Source organism: Eumetopias jubatus, unplaced genomic scaffold (assembly GCF_037043125.1).
Source record: "Eumetopias jubatus isolate StellerSeaLion01/CBP00866 unplaced genomic scaffold, mEumJub1_p1.0 scaffold_4, whole genome shotgun sequence".
NCBI classification, from domain to species: Eukaryota; Metazoa; Chordata; class Mammalia; order Carnivora; family Otariidae; genus Eumetopias; species Eumetopias jubatus.
Window position 1 is genome coordinate 152,957,159 of NW_028274810.1, and position 21,929 is coordinate 152,979,087.

The 21,929-nt window shown below is 36.4% G+C and overlaps 1 protein-coding gene across 1 annotated transcript in view; it reads right to left on the reverse strand.

The window, feature by feature from the left end:
• Positions 1-809: 809 nt before the first annotated feature.
• The window catches only part of DECR1 (2,4-dienoyl-CoA reductase 1), a 42,832-nt gene continuing 21,712 nt past the window's right edge, over positions 810-21,929 (reverse strand). The window contains 5 exon segments of the mRNA XM_028108756.2: positions 810-963; positions 1,066-1,128; positions 1,572-1,718; positions 3,700-3,772; positions 7,815-7,916. Coding sequence (XP_027964557.2) covers positions 904-963; positions 1,066-1,128; positions 1,572-1,718; positions 3,700-3,772; positions 7,815-7,916 — 445 coding nt within the window. The 3' untranslated portion in view covers positions 810-903.

The following is a 21,929-nucleotide window of genomic DNA, read 5'->3' on the forward strand; positions in this document are numbered from 1 at the left end:
GACCATTTTTTTTAATATAAGCTCAAAATTATAGCTATATACATTTGAGACTGTGGGTTTATTATTTGATTCTTGGGATGATAAAATAGTCAAACCAAATATGAAATGAAATGCAGTTATACACAAATATATTTTATAAGCTTGTTCATTTTCTCTACCTAGAGAAATCTACTCCTCTTTTAAAGCGGAGGTGGAATGAGATCTCCTAAATGTCACTTTCTCTACACTCTGGAGACTGAATGAATTACTTCCTCCCTCACACTTTTGCACTGCTGGAATAATATTTATCACATCGCATCGCAAATAATTATTTATAGGTCTCTCTATCCTTCTAGATAATGTTTTAAGAAGGCAAAGGCTGTAGATGTTTCATGTTGTATCCTCAGTACTAAATAAAACGCCAGGCTATAAAATAGGTCCCGGCAAAAGTTTGTTTGAATTAATATTGAGCTCTCTACAGAAGATACTTCACAAGTCCAGTGAAAAGGAAATATAATGGAAAGGCAGAGTCCATTAAATTGGCCGTATACCTTCTACTTCTTTTTTTTTAAGCCCTATAACCACAGGCATGGTTTAATACATAACTCAAGGCTACTTCCACCATTAAGATTCTCCTGATTTTTCCAGGTTATAATATCTGCTGCTTTTACTGCACTTCCAAGCATTTTACCTCTACCAAAGCCTTCTCTTACTTGCCTTTTTTCAATTCTTAAAAAAAATTTGAAGGGAAAATATCCCATCCTTCGTATCTCTGAATATACAATGTCTAACTACCACTGGCCTGGCACATGATACATACTCAGTCCGTGTTTGTTAATTAACAATTTATTAGACTTGAAAATGATTCAAAAGATCATAGATTGCATCATTTCCATTGTAACCAAGATGAAGGCCAGAGTGGTCTTAGGAGCCTTTTGTCTTCCTGATGAGTCCTTCCATTACATCCCACTGCTCCTTGGTAACCTAACACAAACAGAAAAAGGCAATTTTATATGGTTCTTGCAAATTTTTAAAGCTTGGTATCTTAGCTGCTAATATTATATTATATTCATAAAATGGCATTACCTTCCTCAGACTGTTGAATTCCCCTGAAATAAATACTTGCTCTCCACCATCAAATCTAATGACCTGAAAAAAAAAAAAAAAACAAAAACTCTGAAACTAACTCCTTTTGAAAAGTTTCTGAACCATTAGCCATTTTCCCATCTTAATTGAATAGAACATCTCCTTGGCACTTTCAATCAAAACCCAAAGTTTGAAAAGTCATGATTAAACTTAATCTGATTTACTCATTTTAGAATCCTCTTTCCCCCATCTCCACAATTTCAAATTCTACCCAATAGTAAAGATCATCTGGCATGTCTACCAGAGTAATTGGCATTTGATAAAATTAATTTATCAACAAACAAATTCCATAGCCTAAACAATCTGTATTAATATTTTTATATTATTTACAGCCTAAAAATTATTTTAAATCATATTTATATTCAATATTGTCAGGAATGGTTCCACAAAATGCCTTCTCACCCCAAATCCACCTCCCCAAAAAGTCAAGAGAAAACAATACTTACTGCCCCATTAATCCAAGAAGCATAATCACTACAAAGGAAAGCAGCAAGATTTGCAAGTTCTTCCACAGTTCCTAGCCGACCACAAGGAATTCTAGCAATCACTTCTTTCTCAAATGTTCCGGTTGGGTCAAGACGACTAAAGGCACCCTTAAAAATTAAGAAAATAGTTAGGTTGCATTAAAAAAATTTAAGAAGCAAGTCTGCATAAAATGGAATATTACTATGGCAGCCTGTTCATGCCCCAGGCCTTGTAAACAATAGAGAATTTTGCCAAATTCTTCCAGAGTCATGTCAGCTCAAAACAGGTCATTTTACCTAATACTGACTAAAAAAATCACCAGAAAATATAACCTTTTTACCTTCACCTATAAAATGAGATCTGTCTTTAGCTACCTCACAAAATTGTTGTAAGCATTAAGTGAGAAAATGTATATGATAGTACTCTGAAATCTGTACATGCTTAGTGTGGTGGATACAGTGGTACTGATGTTTGATTGAATAATCACAGAAAAGTGACTCAAGTAGGAAAGCTTTAAAAGGAAATTCCTTTTCTTCTTTCTTCTCAAAACAATTAGAAAGGAAGAAAACAAGTATGTAGGGATATTAAATACAAGTAGATCCTTGAGAAAAAAAAAAAAACCCTGTAACTAAATTTGGCAACCAATGTCTGCCTTCTGTTAATGATGTGAAGGTGCAGACCAAGATGAAGTATGCATGTGCACTGATTTTTAAAAAAAGAGTAGAAGAAGGTGAGAGACAGAGCAAGCTCTCAGGAGGCTCCTTGTGAGCCCTCCAGCCCTCCTGTCCTCCCTGGGCGGGTATAAACTAGCAGAGACAAAGAGTAGCAACAGGTCCTGATCCTGGCTCTGTCGGGATTGCTATGGAGTTTCTACACTTCCGTTTTCTTTTAATCTCTTTAAAGCTACATGCTTGTTACTTGTGTACAACGGATTCCTGTACTGTTACACTGTAAACTCCTTGATGACAAGTACTCTGTAACAAATGCACCTTCAGTACCTTCCCACATAGCAGTCCCTCAATAAGTATATTTTAAATAAATAAATAAAATGCAGGTGATCTCTCCTGGAGATTGAGGTCCTAAAAAGAAGCTTCTGTGACTCCAGGTTTCTCTTCAGAGAGTGCTCAGCATAGGGCTGCCCTGAATCATGTGTTTTAATGTATGCTTTTGAGTTATTTTCCCATTAATTGTATTAGATTCTTTATTATTGGAGTGTCAAACAAGATAATCAAGATTCACTCACTCAAGTAGTTCTTCTTCCCATTTTCCACCCTTTAAACTGCTAAATAAACGAATGCAGCCATGTCCATATAACACCCAGAGCTACCTACAATCCAAATGCTCCTCCGCACTATTTTCTAACGTTATTTATACAACCAAAACAAGTTATCATACTTCACCTAGGCCTTCGGAGCTACAGGTCAGTTGGGATTGTAAATTCTTGCTTTACATAAAAACAAAAAGTAAGAGTGAAGTTATCTGGGGCAATGTGAGAGAACACAGAACCTGTGGGCCTTCTAACTATAAGAGCATTAGTGATCATTATGAGTTGCAATGAGTATCTGTAAGCATTACTGACTAGAGGAGAAAAGCATGCCATCAGAAAGATTTGTAATCAGAGAGAAATGGGAGTTAAATGACATGCATAATTGTTTGCAAGTGAAAGGCACAGATAGGAGTCGAAGAAAATGCTAACTATAGCAAGACCAAGCCTGTATGATAACTTTCTAGAACATCTCTTAAAATAAAAATATACTTACATTTCTATGAACTAAAAAAGAGACGTCAATCAAAGTAAGAATCCATAAAATATGGTGAGGATTAAGAAATATAGGTTAATAACAGATTACTGAAGCAAATCAGACGAAATACCAAAATGGATGGCACAAAAGATCCCAGAAGATTAAGACATTGAAACAGATCTTATCAAGAAGTTACATAGCTGTTGTACTCCTGCCCACCTCCTTATTTATATTGGATAATGGTAAAGCCCACTACCCTAACACTGGGGATCCAAACTCAGGCATCTCTGACAAGTCCTGCACACAACAGTCAGTCAATATTTCATTCCTTAATCATTCAGGAGATAATAGGCAAACTAAAACTTACTTTTGTTTTTATAGGCCCTGGTTGAATCACATTAAATCACAGTCCATATTTACCCCATTCAGCTGCAAGAAACCTAAAAATTAAAATAAACACCAATATTTTAATATTCTAAAATATTATACTATATGTCAAAAATACTAATAATGCAGACGCACTGCATGCTTACTATATGCCAGAGACTACAACCCCAACAAGTAGGTACTATTATCATTCCTCATGTTACAGACAAGGAAACTGAGGCACAGAGAGATTAAGTCACTTGCTCTGAGTCATATGGCTAGTGACAAACCTCAAGTGGTCTAGTTCCAGAGTTCGTGCCTTCAATGACTCTGCTGTAATATCTACCATTTGCATCTTAGTGTCCTTAATCACAATGCTATACGACCTACCACTTACATTTTAGAATTAAGTCTAATAACAAAATACATTTTTAGAATAAGTATCCTAATTTAGCATAAAGAGGTGAGAGAATCATGCCCCTCCCCCATATTTTCTGGAGTTCAGTGCAACATGTACTACTTACATATAGTACATTGCATTACAATGTTTGCAACATCATGAGTACTTTTAAGCAAGAGATGGATTACATAGATATAAAATATTAACCGCATCCATGTTTAACGAGGCTTTAATACAATTGCTGCACTGCACTCAAAGGGAAATAGGAATCTAACAAAATCTTACTAAATATCATGAAGCAAAATACAACAATAATAGCAAACATGGAAACTTGAAGCAATCTGTTTTAAAAGCCTACTTGATAGACAGGTCTAACTTTTATTATCTAAACTCGTTTTAGGACTTTATACTCATATGTACCTCTGTGTGTATATATACTGAATCTCGTTTTAAAAAATGACTTAAGGTAACAACTTTAAAAAATACATATAACGTAAATGAGGAAGATAAAATCGTTTAAAGGAAAGAGAGACACAGACAAAAGAAGGAAGCAGGAAAGGAGAAAGGAATTGAAAAATGGATAAGGAAAGATAAAGGAGCCAAGAATGGAGCTAATACCTAAATGTTTTGTGCCATTCTATACAATCACAATAGGTGGGTCACAAATTTGCATCCATTCTTTCCAAGATGCAATGCAAAAAAGGTAAGCCCTAATCAGCTACACACTTTGCAGTGCCCATGAGGGAAAGGCAAGGCAATTTCTCAGAAAAAGCACAATTGTTCCTGATTAAAAAAAAAAAAAAAAAAAAATTTCTTTCAAGAAGACTTCTAAAATGAAAACGGTATAAGACAGTAAGACAATACTGTGTCCTTGCAATAGATACAAAGAGATAAGTCTTATGAAACTGTAAGATACCAATTAATATAGTCTGACAAGATCACTTCAAAGGCCAATTCAGCAAAACTCATTCTATATGATAAGGGGCAAGTGCTCCAAGTACAGTCTGTTAATCTATTTTACTCCATGGATGCATTTTAGAGAATGGGTGGACTGCATCTCTTTCAGGCAAATCATACATAAAAATTGTTTCTGAGTGATGCTTTTGACAGAATTCATGACTATACCTACCCTTGGCACGTACTTGTAGTGCACCTGCTCCAAACTGCTAGGGAAGTAGCAACTTCAGGTCATAACAGAATTACAAGCTGAGCACAGTTTATGGTTTCCTGTGAAAAACTGAGCAACCTATTAAGGAAACCTGCCTAGAGGAAAAGCCATCCTATCTCTGCTCAGAGGTGCAACAGACACACTTTTTCCAGTCCTAGCTCTCGTTAAATTAGCTTATATTCTGAAGAACTACCATAACATGATAACAAATCCACCTCATTAGCTTGTTTTGCATGTTGAGATACAAAGCACAATACACCCGATATATGTCAGCCATTGTGTTGTTAAATCAACAGATGCTTATTGTGTATTTACTATGTGTTAACCTTTTGTAAGTGTTATTTACCCTCAAAGGAAGGCACTCTCTGCCTCTCAAGACAGCAGTCCTTCTCTCTCAAGGGAGGTTAGCTTAGTTGTATAATAAACTAGTTACTGTGCTGAGAACTGTGTAATGTGCACCATGACTGCTTATAGGAAAAAGTACCCTAAGTCTACTGAGAGTAAGAGGGAAGTCTTCCTGGAAGAGGTGATATTTGAGTTGACACTTGAAGAAGGATTAGGAGTTTATTGTGGGAAGCAAGGGGGAGGAAAAGAGGATGGGAGATAATAGGGTGTCGGATGGAGAAAAAAGACAATGCAGGTATATGGACCAGTATGAGTAAAGGACAAAGGTACAAACAACATGCAGTATTTGGTGACCTACAAGGCCTCATCCAGTATGACTGTGTCCTATAAAGTATGAGAAGAGGATTGACGGGAACTCAGGCTGGAGAGTAAGTAAACATTTACCGAGTATCTACTCCATGCAATACGCTACGCAATAAAACAAAACAAAACAAAACAAAAAACAAGCAGCACAGAATCACAGTTCTTAAAGGACACGACACTGAAACCTCTAAGATCAAAGGTCCCAACAAGACAAATACTGATACTGTACAAATGATGCCAAAATAGTCAAGTTCTAATTCCTATTTCCAATGCCACCTGACATTAAAAAAGTAATTACCTCTATTTACACTAAGATTCCACTGCTAAGTATAGTAATACGTCTTTTTATCTCAAATAAATATGTGTTACTGATTTCAATGTTGAAAAATACTTTAGGACTACTGGAAGAAAAGAACAATGATGTTTTGGCAAACACTGAGCATCAGCCACGCACCAGATCCTGCTGAGAAATAAGTATACTGAGATGAATAAGGTATGGTCCCTCCCTCACAGAACTCACATCCCAGTGGGGAGGTCACACGGCTTTAACAATATGTTCGAAAACAGCCTTGCATGTCCTTCTCTGTGTCCTTACCATATTGGTACATGACCTTCATTTTAGACTCTATAACAATGGATAGCATTTATTTATTAGTGTGTTAGTCTCACTAGATTGGAATAAACAAAGTTTTAGGGATGCACAGAGCAGAGAATAACTAATTCTGTTCTAAAGCAATGAGAGGAAACCTTCTAGAGGAGGTGATATGATGAGAGCCTTGAAAGCAGGGAAAATATCACAGCAAATTCCAACAGCAGCATAGGCCACACATAGATGAAAACACACTGCATATTTAAGGAAATACAGAGCAGTTCAATAGAGATTAAAACACAAGAAAAACAGTATAATGCTATCCACTCAGGGGAGGATGAGAACTATTCTACTTCTATCAATAACCTATCCCTGGACCTAGCTCAGTGCCAGGCACACAAAAGGAACGCAATAAACATTTATCCAATTAATCAATGAATAAACGAAGGCCAGGGACAAGTTTATTTAGAATACCATACTAAGGTTTGGCTTTTATTCCAAATAATAATGAAAAAATGATCTAAGATTTTAGCTAGGGAGTATCATAAGCAGACATATTTTTAGAAAGATGATTCTGGTGGGAAGATGAATAAAAAATAAAGAGGGAAGAGACTGGTAGCAGAGAAACACATTATAGGGTTATTACAGTAAGCCATGATGAGAACCTACATTATAACAAAAACAGTAGAAAAGGCCAATGGGGAATAGATTTGAAAAGCAATCATATGCTGCTGAGAAAAGGCCACAAGATCTGGCAAGTGGTCACTGGTTTATGTTAGTCCTATTAATCTTGCACAGCAGGTACAATGTAAGGATGGAGGTGTGTTTAACACAAATCAGAAACAGCACCGATAAAGATATATGGGAGAGCAAAAAGGCTATAGTCCTGTGCTATTTCATATGGCAGCTACTAGCTACATTTGGCTATCTAATCTTAATTTTAAAGTAATTAAAATTAAATAAAATTTAGTTTCTCAGTGACAGTAGCCACAATTCAAGTGTTTCATATGTGGCAACTGGATAGGGCAGATTTATAAAACATTTCCATCACTGCAGAAAGTCCTATTGGACAGTGCTGATATAGACAAATAAGACTTATCCAAGAGCTAGAACGTCTGTTTCCAAGTGAATCCAAGTTAATCTTTGTTTTACTTTTCTCTGGATGGAGACTAGAAAGGAGAAATTAAGCTCCATGAACTACCAAAGTACATTATCTATCTCCGGTACTGGGATTATCATAGTAGTACTCACTTGCTCATGGCTTCTACTCCTGCTTTAGCAGAAGCACTTGGTACTACAAAACCTGACCCACTTTCAGCATAGATGGTTGTAATAGCAAGAAATGCTACTCCTGAAATTTGAAAAGGATATAGTAATTAACAATACAGCTAAGTCAATTCACATCAGGAAAATATGATTTACAAGGATAGGATCTGATTCAAGAGGATTTAACAAAAATGTAGCATTTTTTAAACTTCAGTAGCCCTAAATTAATGAGAGAGTAATCTAATAAAATTGCTAATCTTGCTGTCATTCAAGATGGCCCAGTCTGTGCTTACCTGAAATCCTATGGCAGGTGAGTCAAGACGGTGACCCAAAACTCAGAGGCGCGGCCCTATAACCCCCTGCATAATCAGCTGGATGGGATTTCCATTAACTAAGCACCCACTTAAATAAGAATAAATCAGGGACACCTGGGTGGCTCAGTCGGTTAAGCATCTGCCTTCAGCTCAGGTCATGATCCCAGGGTCCTGGGATGAGCCCCACATTGGGCTTCCTGTTCAATGGAGAGCCTGCTTCTCCCTCTCCCTCTGTTACTCCCCCTGCTTGTGCTCTCTCTCTCTCTTTGACAAATAAATAAATAAATAAAATCTTAAGAATAAATTAGAATCAAAACTATATGAGCAGGGACTTGACCAATTCCAGCCATGATGGACTTGCCCTCCCCCTGTAAACAGCAAGAAAACTGTATAAGATATATAATTATATGATACAACTATTTTTAGATACTGTACAGCAAGCAGGGAAGACAATGATCCCTGAGAGAAGAAAAATGAAATGAGCCCTAAGGTCACCCCAGATTTTTGCCTAAAGGTACTATACATATACTATATACTACATAATATACTATGGTATAAACTACAAATATACACATACTGTATATATATGTATACACATACACATACTGTACACTATATAGACTGTGAGATAAGGAGGAGAAATACGAGCAAAACACAGCACTCTCACTGAGTTGAGGAGATGGAGAACAGAGTTTGGGGAGACTGAGCAAGTTGGAATTTGTGAGGAGAGTTCCCCCAGGGAGGGAAGTATGCAGAGATAGAGCTCCATAAATCTGCAGAGTATCTCCTCGAGTCTTTGGCCAAAAATCAAGCTGTACATGTTTAGGGGGAGATTTCATTAGACCAGGCAAAGAACCGCCAGGGAGCTATAAGCTGAACAATTTCCAGAGCTCACATAGGCTGGGAGATGAGTGAGTTCTGGGCAGCTTCACTGAACATCCAGGACTTTCAGTGGAGAATTCAGAAAGGCCAGGCCTTATTAGGAGAGTTAAATTAGGGGCACCTGGGTGGCTCAGTTGTGAAGTGTCTGCCTTCGGCTCAGGTCATGATCCCAGGGTCCTGGGACTGAGCCCCACATCGGGCTCCCTGCTCCCCGGGAAGCCTGCTTCTCCCTCTCCCACTCCCCCTGCTTGTGTTCCCTCTCTTGCTGTGTCTCTCTCTGTCAAATAAATAAATAAAATCTTAAAAAAAAAGAGTTAAATTAGCTCAAAAGTAAAGGCTACTCTAGATGTACCCAAATAAAGCTTAAAAATGAACACTGAAATGATGGAGCTGATCCACAAGTAACTTAACTATATGCTAAAATAAAATTCAAAACACTTCAAAGGAAAATTTTAATACACATACAACACTCAACAACATAACATTCATAGCTCTCAATCAAAACTTACTACACAAAAAAGACAGAAGCGTAACTGGGAGAAAAATCAGTTAATAGAAAGAGCCTCAGAAATAACAGAAAAGATGGAATTAGCAGACGAAGACCTTTAAAATGATACTGTAAACATGCTAGAAGATTTCAAGGAAAATGAGTATAATAAGTAAAATGCAAAATGCAAAAATAAAACCAAATAGAAGTTCTAAAGCAAAAAAATACAATATCTAAAGTGAAAAATTAAATGCATGGGCTTAGTTGTAGAAGAAAAGATACATGCTCTTGAAGACAAAGCAACACCTATCATTCAAAATGTAGGACCAGCGGAAGGAAAATAGTTGGGAAGGGAAAAAACCAACCAGAGCTTCAGTGAGTTGTAGAACAGTATCTAGCATGCTAACATGTGTACAACTGGTGTCCCAGAAGGACCAGAAGGAAGGGGCAGAAAAATCACTTGGAGAAACTTGTGGAGAAAAAATCACTTGGAGAAAAAAAAGTCTGAAAATTTTCCATATTTGGCAAAAACTATAATCCATAGATCCAGGGTGCTAAACAAATCCTAGGCAGGATAAATACAAAGAAAACCATACCAGGGCATATTGTAATCAGTCACTCAAAAACAAGGATAAAGGGAATATTTCTTTTTTTCAACATGTTATTTTAAATAATCTCTATGCCCAACGTGGGGCTTGAACTTACAAGCCTGAGATCAAGAGTCACCTGCTCCACCAACTGAGCCAGCCAGGCACCCAAAAGAGAAAATCTTAATAGCAATCAGAGGAAACAGAAAACAACATAAATAAGGGAACAGATAATAAAAATATTCACTGACATCATCAGAAACAATGTTAGCTAGAGAACAATAGAATGATAACTTGAAGGTGCTGAAAAAGAAAAAAAAAAAACCAAAACCTGTTAACCCTGAATTCAGTACACAGCAAAAATAGCCTCAAAAATAAAAGTGATATTTTCTGATAAACAAAGGCTGCAAGAATTCAACACCAGCAGATGTGCACTACAAGAAATACTGAAAAAAGTTCTTTAGGTGAAATGAAAATGATAGTAAATAGAAACTCAAATCTTCAGATGAAATGATGGCTGTCAGAAACAGTAAATGTGTCAGTAAACATTTACATTTTTTGTTTTCCAAATTGCTTTTGAAAATAACTGTATAAAGCTATATTAAAAAGTGACACCAAACTTACAGTAATCAACAGTGCTTGGGACATAATAGGTTCTCAATAAATTGAATGAATGAATGAAAGTTTAAAATAATAATCTTTAGCTGCTAAGAAATCAGTGATTTTCTATTTTTTAATTAGCCTCTACACTAGAAAATATTGCAAGTTTAATATTTGCAAAAGATGAAACTATATATATTTTATAAAGCAGTACATATTTTAAGAAGTTTAAAGGACTACAAGTTTGAAAGATAAGAAAAATAATTTGAAGAATATTCAGATACATTTTATTCCTCCTCCAAAAATATTTAGTTTCTCTTCCCCTCTGCATTTTCCAAAATAGTAACAAAACTGCACATCCTGGATGACATGAGGGGTGAAAAGTGGGGCAGGAGTGCCATTTTGAGAGTATGAGAAATAAGAATGGTTAATCATTATGGTAACTCCTTTTTATATCAAACTCTGTTTCTTTCAGAGCTCTGAAAATTACTTTGCTTTCAAAATCACTCTGTGGAAAAGGAGGGATGTAGAACAATTGTGTACACAATTACAGAACATTGACAAGAGATGCTTTAACTGCATCACTCTTACAGCAAAATCATAAAAACTACTTTAAAAAGTGATAATTACTTATATAAAGCAAATGCTGCAGTAGAAAGTGCTCTAACTTCTGATTCAGATTTAACAAATGTTTATTCAGGCGTGAAAGAGGAAGAATTAAACCATTTTATATAATTCAGATACTGAAGTTGAAAGACACTGTTCTCTTCTTTCTCCCTTTAGGTTTTATTTTCTCAGCCTAGAAGATCTGGGTCGCCCACGGCTTAGAATGAGACAGCGCTGCCTCTGAGTGTAAGAAGGAGGTAAAATTTTGAAACTGTACTATCCCAATTGGGTTAATGCTGCAGAGTAGAACAACACAGCTGGACTTTAAAGAACGAACAGTGGTAGAGTGCCTGGGTGTCTCAGTTGGTTAAGTGTCCGACTCTTGATTTTGGCTCAGGTCATGATCTCAGAGTCCTGGGATAGAGCCCCATGTTGGGCTCTCGACTCAGCGTGGGGTCCGCTTGAGGATTTCTCTCTGTTTCTTTCTGCCCTTGCCCCACTCATGCACCCTCTCTAAAATAAATGAATAAATCTTAAAAAAAAAAAAATGAACAGTGGTGCTAAAAGCTCAAAAATAAAGAATTCTCAGATTCCCAGGGTTAGTCATTGATATATTTTTCTTTTTGAAGAAAGGCCAATTCTTTAATTTTTATGTTTTTATTTTTTCATTTTTTAAAGATTTTATTTAATTTATTTATTTGTCAGAGAGAGAAAGAGTGAGTATGAGCAGGGGGTGTGGCAGGCAGAGGGAGAAGCAGGCTCCCTGCTTAGCAAGAAGCCTGATGCAGGACTTGATCCCAAGATCCCGGGATCATGACCTGAGCCGAAGGTAGACACTTAACTGACTAGCCACCCAGGGATCCCAGGCCAATTCTTTAAATTAGAATAACTTCCTATAGAAGAGGTTTGGAAATGCCAAATTTCTAACATCCCAGTGCAGAAAAGCAGAAATGAATCTGTTATTTATTGGGGTCAAGTAAATGGAGAAAGGGAGCAATAGCCTGTCATTTTTTTTTTTTTTTTTTGTAGAAAATGGTTTATCTATTCCATTTTTTTGTATAAAACACACGGGAGAAACCTAGCCAGTCAACACACAAGTGCTGCCACATGGAAAGGTACTTTATCAAACTTTGAGCCTAAGAACGTACAAATGTCTCTTACCACGTCTAACAGGAACTATCTAGGCTTTTCCATCCGCCTCTTTTTAAAATTCCACATATCCCCATTATTTCTTCTGTCCCGGGTATAGTACAATGACGGGGAGGAAGAGGGTTAGTTAAAACAATGCTCTAATGGTTTTCTGTTGTCCCTTCTTTCCAATCAGAGACTTGTGGATGTCTGGGATTACACCACCCCCAGTGATGGGAGCCGTAATAAGAGAATCCAACTCTTCAGCACCACAGATTTCAAGCTGCAAGTGGCTTCATTACTTAAAAACAGTAAAAAATAATAACAAAGAAACACTAAAAATCACAGTCCAGAGACAGCTGGCTGGCTCAGTCAGTGGAGCATGTAACTCTTGATCTCTGGGTTGTAAGTTTGAGCACCACGTTAGGTGTAGAGATTACTTAAAAATAAAATCTTTTAAAAAAAAATCACATTGTCTATTAAAAATAATAAAATGCAAGATTATGTCAAATTTCAAAAGATTCAAAAGTTCTAAAATCTAGTTTCAATCCAAGGTATGAAAATTAAAATAATAAACAATTTTAGTTCCCATAACCAACAGAGGTAGAATAGTATAAAGATATCTGGGCCTGAATATTGATTCTACTATTTACTAGTTGTACAGCTGTGTGACCAAGTCACTTCCCTGTTCTGGACTGAGGATTTAACATCTGTAAAATAGGAAAATAGGGAGTGTCCCGCAAAAGTCATTCGATTTTACAGATTACTCATTAATTAATTGTTGCTGTTGATTCTACCTATTATTCTTTTACCCTCATGAAAAAAGCACCATTTTGAAACCTATAATATCCAGCTTTTTAACTACTACCTGTAACTTCAACTGATGTTTGTCTTCCCAGTTACTCTGCCAATTGCGCTGAAATTTGACTCCTGGCCTTAAACCTACACAAGCATCTGTAGTCACATCTCAAACCCAACTTCTGTCATCATCCTGATAGAATTCAACAACCAGGTAGACAAGATTAGAAATCTCACAGTTCTATGATCTCCCCATTCCCAACAACCTTCACTGCTACCCAATAGAGCCACAACCTGAGCTTTGCCATCATACCAAAATACAGATACAGTGCTTCATTCTCTAGATCCCGTCCCTCCAGTTCTCTCACACCTTCATACTACACGTGCTCCTTGAGACCTCATTATAAATTCTGGGTTTTTTACTCTCATATTCTTTAGGCTTATAATTCCCTCCTGCTCTAACTTGCTTATTTACCACCCAGACAATTACACGAATTAATCACTTAATGCCTAGCCACCATGTTGTCTCAAGACATCCATCCTTAACTCAATACTAGTACTGCTTTCTCCACTCTTACAAGGAAGGGATTTTAACACTGTTACAAACTGTGGGTGAATGCCATTGGAAAGATACATCTGCAATTTCACCTAGGCTCTCAACATCACCCATCAACTTTTTCCATATCCCAGATTAAGACCCTCCACCTGTGTTTCTGATTCACAGCTCCTGGAACTAGACAATTCTTTCATTGGTTCTTTCTTCTTTTTCTTTTAACACTTCTCTTCACTGGGCTCTCCCCTCAGTCATCAATTATGCTTCAATCTCCACTGAGAATGTATCTCTTCTTAAGATCCTTCAATTAAACTGTACTAATCTCCAGAGGGTAAACTTCACACCCCCATCCTCATTTCTTAACTCTCTTGGCATTATACATTACACATAAGTAACACTGGACTCCTTATACTTTCTAAACATACAATTGAGATATCGTTTGCAGTTTCAATTCTTCCATCATTGTCAGCAATTAATCTTACTGCCGATCATGGCAAGAAAACTGTGCTTCTCTGTCTTTTGGATTAGGGAACAGAGGATCCTGTCTCTTAGCCACTTTTCAATAGAAGCTCAGATTAAATTTAAATCTAAAAATCATCAGTGCTCTAAGAGTTAATCAAAGGAAGATTATATAACTTTAAAAAACAAAATAACTTCTGAAAAATATATTATTTACTGAGTAAAGACTTATTTCAGTTGAACATTTAATAAAAACACATCTTTCGTATAGGTTGAAACTTGCAAAGTTTAATTACAATAAGTGGTATCAGGGCTCTGGTTTTTCTAGTCTATTTTAATTATAGGTCCTGGTCTCAAATTCAGATACTTTATGGTCCCCTTGTAAAAAGAGGTAGTAAAAATACACTTATCTTGGAGGAACCTAGTATTTTCTTTAATAGCTAACACTACTGAGCACTAGTCTAGGCCAGGCATTGTTCTTAACACTTCACAGGTACTAGTTCACTTAATCATCATAGCAATCCTCGGGAGGAGGTTCTACTATTATCCCTGATTTACAGAAGACACTGAGGCACAGAGAAGTAACTTGCCTAAGCTCACACGAGTATTAAGAGGTATAACCAGGATGAGAACAGACAGTGTGATTCTAGAGCCCACACTCTTAACCACCACGTAAAATAGCCTCTCCAAGAAATTTCCAAATACATAGTTTAAAAGAAAAAAGGATTCAAAATTTCCAAATCACCTTACCTTTATATTATCTTCATAATACACCAAAGTAAGCTACATATGGCTGCTACAAGCAATTTTAACAAATGAACTTTAAATGTTCCATCAAACTAGCAAGATAACTCTAGAAAAAAGTGATTTTATTTATTTATTTATTTTTAAAGATTTTATTTATTTATTTGACAGAGAGAGACACAGAGAGAGAGGGAATACAAGCAGTGGGAGTGGGAGGAAGCAGGCCTCCCGCCGAGCAGGGAGCCCGATGTGGGGCTCAATCCCAGGACCCTGGGATCACGACCTGAGCCGAAGGCAGATGCTTAACGACTAAGCCACCCAGGCGCCCCCAAAAAGTGATTTTAAAAAGGATACTAATGCTACCTTAATAAATTCCAAATGATGACTAGAAATGTTTTTATTTTTTATTTACTTTTTACTTTTTTAAAGATTTTATTTATTTGACAGAGAGAGATCACAAGTAGGCAGACAGGGAGGCAGAGGGAGAGGGAGAAGCAGGCTCCCCGCTGAGCATGGAGCCCGATGCAGGGCTCGATCCCAGGACCCTGGGATCATGACCTGAGCCAAAGGCAGACCCCTAACCAACTGAGCCACCCAGGTACCCCTAGAAATGTTTTTAAACATTCTTTAAATGCACCCACTATTCTAAGGAAGGCAATGGACACAATACACAGAAAGGTACCCATATGGTCCTAATATACTTTAAAACTTAAACAGCATTTAACTTGCACTCATATGACTGAAAGATAGGAAAGCCACATTCTTCTCCTGATCTACGATTCCTGGCTTGTCAAACAAGGAGCACTGCTTCCATACCACTTGATTTTGTCAAAATGACCAGTCGTCTTCTTTTCTTCTAGTAGTGAAGTTGACAGACGTCACTGAACGAAGTGTTAAATATGCCCTCAACTCCTCTTGTTTCTGTGGGTCTCAAAAATGTTTCATTTCACAAACGAAGCATCACCTTTGTGCTTAGTAATGAGTTAGGAACTCATGGGGAGAGGAATGGAGACAGGGCGGAAAGGGTTTGCATGTGGGATATGAGTAATGTATCCTGTTAGGTAAAAGCATTTCCAATCTTGGTGGATGGGACAAGAAGACTTACAACAGGGAATAATAACAACATGCAGCATGCGTATTTTGAAATGCTAAGGTGTGCATCATGGCCTCTGAACAGGCATCTTTCATTGAGTTGTGGAACTAGAGTTGGGCATGAAGATTCTGTACGGCTTAGAGACAAATGGTTCTCATCAGAATACATGTAAAAGAACAACCAAACAAGGGGTGGTTATGGAAGGAAGTGAGATAGGACAGGGTGAGGGCACTAGATGACAGAGAGTGAGGGAAAAGGAACTGGCCAAGGACAGTATCAATGGGTTGGAAATAATATTTTAAAATTTCTTTTTGTGTTTACAGTTCACACACTAGGGAGTCTAGGACAGCAAGATCACTAAAAACCTTTGGTTTTCTGATAATTTATTAAAACTCAGCATATGAAAGGTATAAAGTATTTTACCCAGTTCAAAGCTTTCAACTATTTCTTCATATCTATTGACCAAAGGATGCTCTCTTTTTAAATTCTTTCTTCAATTAGTGAATTGGTTCAATTTACTCTTCCTCTACACAAGGCTGCTGGTAAGATTACCTCAGGAATTCTTCCAATGACACCCATCTATCCACAATTTCCTTTGGAGATGTTTCTTACTTTGCTCTTTCCTTTTTCCCCTCATTTTATATGATTAATCTGCCTAAACAGTGACCTTTCACTCCCTCCCTCTCCCCCATACAGGCTTCACATGGTTCAAGCTGTCTTGAACTGCTTCTGACTATCCCTGACTCTTAGATACTCCGAAGCTCTGAAAATTATCTCCACCAAATTCTTTAAATTATCTAGGCTACCATATGTTTATTCACATGCATGAAAAAGCACATGCACATTGGTCAAGCAATTTATATTTTTCATGAAGCTTTTGTAGCTACCAGTTTGTTTTATTACTAAATCTTGGAGAAGTAATTAATTACGCAATTTGTTTTATAGATGAGAAAGCTGAGTAAAGGTAAAAACATCACAACTCCCTAAGTGTCTAAGTATCACGTATAAACTAGTGACTATGACTTAAACTGAATTACAGTTCCTTCTTTTTTCTCACTAGACTTTAAAAATATGTCAATTGTAGGGGCACCTGGGTGGCTCAGTCAGTTAAGCATCTGACTCTTGATTTCAGCTCAGGGCTCAGGTCATGATCTCAGGGTCCTGAGACTGAGCCCCACAGCCCCACATAGGGCTCCCTGCTGAGCATGGAGCCTACTTAAGATTCTCTCTTCCCCTCTCCTTCTACAACCCCCACCCGCTCAGACACATTCTCTCTCTCTCTAAAAAAAAAAAAAATTCCAATTGTCAATTTTAACAATAATAGTTAATGCTTATTAGGTATTTAATAAACCATAGTTTCTTATCTGTAGAAATGAGAATTTAAAAATCTACGTCATCTATTAAAAAAGACTAACTCTGATCCACCTGTAACTATATGGGAATAAAATAGGTCATATCTTACAGTGTCACTGCAAATATTAAATGAGTTAATAAATGTTCAGCATTTAGAACAAGACCTGATACAGAATAAGCACTCAATAAATGTTTGGTGTTTTTAAAAAAGAAGGAAAGATGAAAGGAAAGGAGGGAAGGAGAGGGGGAGAGAGAGAAGAAGAAAATTTGGTTAAAATTAAAACATTTCCTTATAAATAATGTTTTGCTTTTTGCTTGTTCAGTATTCTAACACCCACTGGGTCATCATCTATCTTTAATAATTACAGAAGTTGCAGTAATGACTACAGAATTCTCATATGATCTTATGTGGAAGGAATTATAGCTTCTTGGTATGAAGTAGTCCGTTTGACTCAGTTACCAAAGCTAGTCCAAAATCAAGTATAATATCTGGGTAGTCTATCCTATAATAAAATTTAAGAAAAAATTGTTTTATTTAGATAGAATCCAAACAAATATGTTTTTTAAAGACAATCATGGATATGTGGCCAATATTTTCATTTGAATATCAAGTAATTTGAGATTCTGATAAACAGCCAAATAGGATGTATATCATGCCATGTTGAACACTCATCTAATATGGATGTAGGTTAAACATGAGATCAGTTTCAAAAGGCAGGGCTGTAGCCAATACATCATCTGTTCACAAAAATCAGAGCTGAGAACTGCCAGAGCAGGTGGAAAGGAGGATGCAACAACTGCATATAAATTCCCCTCAAATATCTGGCTCATCCCTGAACTGAACAAGCATTGTCATGGCTCTAAGAAACTCTATTAAAAGTAATATCTGGAAGCTGAAAAAGTAAGCCTTAAGAAAATTTTAGCAAAACAAATCTAGCAATATACAAATAGGATAATATATCATAACCAAACAGGATTTAGATTCATAATGCAAAGCTTGTTTAAAAATTCAAAAATTAATCAATGGAATTTACCATACTAATTGGCATCTCAATAAAGATAGATTAGACGAATTTAGTACCTATTCATGATTTTTTAAAAAACTGTCAGCAAACTACATGCAGAAGCAAATTTCCTCAACTGATAAAGAGCATTTATGAAAACCTCCAGGTAAATTTTTAATTAATGATGACTATCTGAGTGCTTTCCTCCTGCTATCAAGAAGAAATATTTGCTTTCACCACTGCTATTCAACATTGTACTGGATGTCCTAGCTGGTAAAATAAGGCAAGAAAAGGAAATATAGATTAGAAAGGAAGACATAAAAATTGTCTTTTTTCACAATTATTAAGAATATAGAAAATCCTAAGGCATCTACTGAAAAAGCTGTAAGAACTATTAAGTAATTTTAGCAAGCTCATAGAAAAAAGGTTAATATACAAAAAGAAGTCCATTGTGTTTCTTTTCTTTTTTTTTTTTAAAGATTTTATTTATTTATTGGACAGAGACAGCGAGAGCAGGAACACAAGCAGGGGGAGTGGGAGAGGGAGAAGCAGGCTTCCCGCCGAGCAGAGAGCCCGACGTGGGACTCGATCCCAGGACCCTGGGATCATGACCCAGGCCGAAGGCAGACGCCCAACGACTGAGCCACCCAGGCGCCCATCCATTGTGTTTCTAAATACTAGAAGCAAATAATTATAAAATTTAGAAAACAGTATCATTTAAAATAGCACCAAAAATATAAAACAATTTGGCAGAAATTTAACAAAATTTATATAAGACTACACACTGAAAATAGCAAAACGTTGCTGACAGAAATTAAAGACCTAAACAAATGGAAAGACATTGCATGCTGATGGACTGGAAGATGTTATTGTCAAAATGTCACTTCTCCCCAATATAATCTATAGATTTACCACAACCTTGGTCAAAATTTCAGTACACTCTTTTGTAAAAATTACTGAATTCTAAATTTATATGAAAATGCTAAGAACACAGAACAATGAAAGCAATTTTGAAAAAAAAGAATAGTTGGAGGACTCACAATATCAGATGTCAAGTTAATGTAAAGCTAAAGTAATCTATATATGATATATGTATTATAAAGCTAGGTAATCCAATAATGATAGATATATCAGTTGAACAGAACAGAGAGCTCAGAAATTGACCTACATTTATATCATCAACTGATTTTCCACAATAGGACCAAAGTATTTCACTGAGAAAAGGATGGACAGATATATGCCAAAAATTCACCTTGACTGCTATCTCATTCCAAATGCAAACATTAAATCAAAATGGATAACCTAAATGTAACAGTGAAAACTATAAAAGTTCTAGAAGAAAACAATAGAGAAATTAATTGTTACCTTGGGTTAAGGAAAGATCTCTTAGTTAGGACTCAAAAAGCATGAGTCATAAAAGAAAAATTTCATTAAGTTGAACACCAAAATTAAGAATGTTTTATCTTCAGAAGACATTGTTAAGAACATGAAAAAGCAAATCATAGACTGAGAAAAGATATTTGCAAAACATACATCTGATAAAAGATTTATATTCAGAATATGTTAAATAAATTTTCAACACCAAGAAGACAAACAACCTAATAAGAAAACGGACAAAAGATTAGAACAGACACTTCAAAGACTTTATACAACTGATGAATAATCACATGAAAAGATGCTCAACTTCATTAGTTACTAGAGAAATATAAGTTAATATCACAAATGAGGGACCACTACACAAACTGAGGAAGGCTAAAATGTAACAGAACTGATCTGGTGTGGGCCAGAATGTGGCGTAAATGCATCTTATAAATTGCTGTTGGGAATGCAACTTCCTAGAGCCAATTTGGAAAACAGTTTGGTGGATTTGTCAAAATGCAGTTTCTTCTGCACTATCACCAAAAGATAGTGATAAGGAAATGAAAAGAGAAGCAGCAGATTGGGAGAAAATATTCTAAATACATACTATATCTGACAAAGGATTCAGTCCAGATTAAACAAAGAATTTCTAAAAATCAATAATTAAAAAAAAATCCAATAAAAATGGATTAAAAACTAAGATAGTGGGGGTGCCTGGGTAGCTCAGTTGGTTAAGTGTCCGACTATTGATTTTTGCCTCAGGTCATGGTCTCAAGGTCATGAGATTGTTGGCTCTACACTCAGCACAGAGTCGGCTTAGGATTCTCTCTCTCCCTCTCCCTTGCCCCTCCCCTCCCTCAGGCTCGCTCACTCTCTCTCAAAAAAAAAAAGTATACTATATATATATATAGTGAGGAGTAAGTAGAAGATAGCAAGAGGGAACCTTTGGTGGCAGTGGAAATGTTCTATGTCTTGGTTGGGGCAATGGTTACCTAAGTGTATAAGTTTATCAAAAGTTCAATTTGAACATATAAAATCTGTGGATCTCACTATATAAATTGTATCTCAATTTTAGCAAACTAAAATTAATACATGCAAGTTATGTTATTCATTGATTTACTCTTTTCTTTAATCAGCTTGTAATAATCTTGATTTCATACTGTTTGCATACTATAATATGAAAGTATTTTGTAAATTAAAAAGTACCACAGTAGTATAAAGTATTATTAGTGCTACCTCAAGAAAGTATTTCTATCTGTCCTGGGGCACCTGGGTGGCTCAGTCAGTTAGGCATCCAACTCTTGATATTGGCTTGGACCGTGATCTCGGGATCGAGCCCTAAGTCATGCTCCATGCTTGGCAGGGAGTCAGCTTGAGATTCTCTCCCTCCTTCTCCCCTGTCCCACCCCACCCACACTCTCTCTTTCTCTAAAAAAATAAATAAATCTTTTTAAAAAATACTTCTTACATGTCCTAAAATCACCTCTTGTGAGTTTCAAGAGGTATCTCTTGTTTCTAATGATCTAGGGTTTGATAGAAAAATTTAATATTTATCCTATCCTTTGTGACTAGATTTAAATAAAACCCCGTATTAGTCTCTCTTGTAGTCTCTTCTCATTGCAAATTCTCTCATTCTTTAATAAAATTAGGTATTCTTTTCCATACTGTTCACTAATTTTTACACTGATACATGATATCCTAGAGATGAATGGACCTCAGCATAATATTTTCAATATCCTTCTCAATAAGGATCAGTCACGTATTTACTGACCTTTGTGGTTATAAGAGCACATTGGGCTAATGTCTTTAGGAGTTTCCTAAATCTTTCATTTGTTCATAATTACTAATTTTGCATCAATGCTACTTATAAACATAGTTTAATAATGTCCTTCTAATTCTTAGCTTCTCTAGCTATGGCCACTGCTCTCTTGACCCTCCGTCATCTGCTATCCACTCTCCGAGTGTATGTCATCGACAATTCCTGCAAGCAAATGTCTATCTTTCAGTTGTTGGCACCCTTATCTTCTCTAGTCTGACTTCCCTGGATATCTTACCTTGACTGACTTCTTAGATTCCAGACCACCAAACACACTTCTGACCACAGATTATCATAGATTGCCTACCCCCTGAACT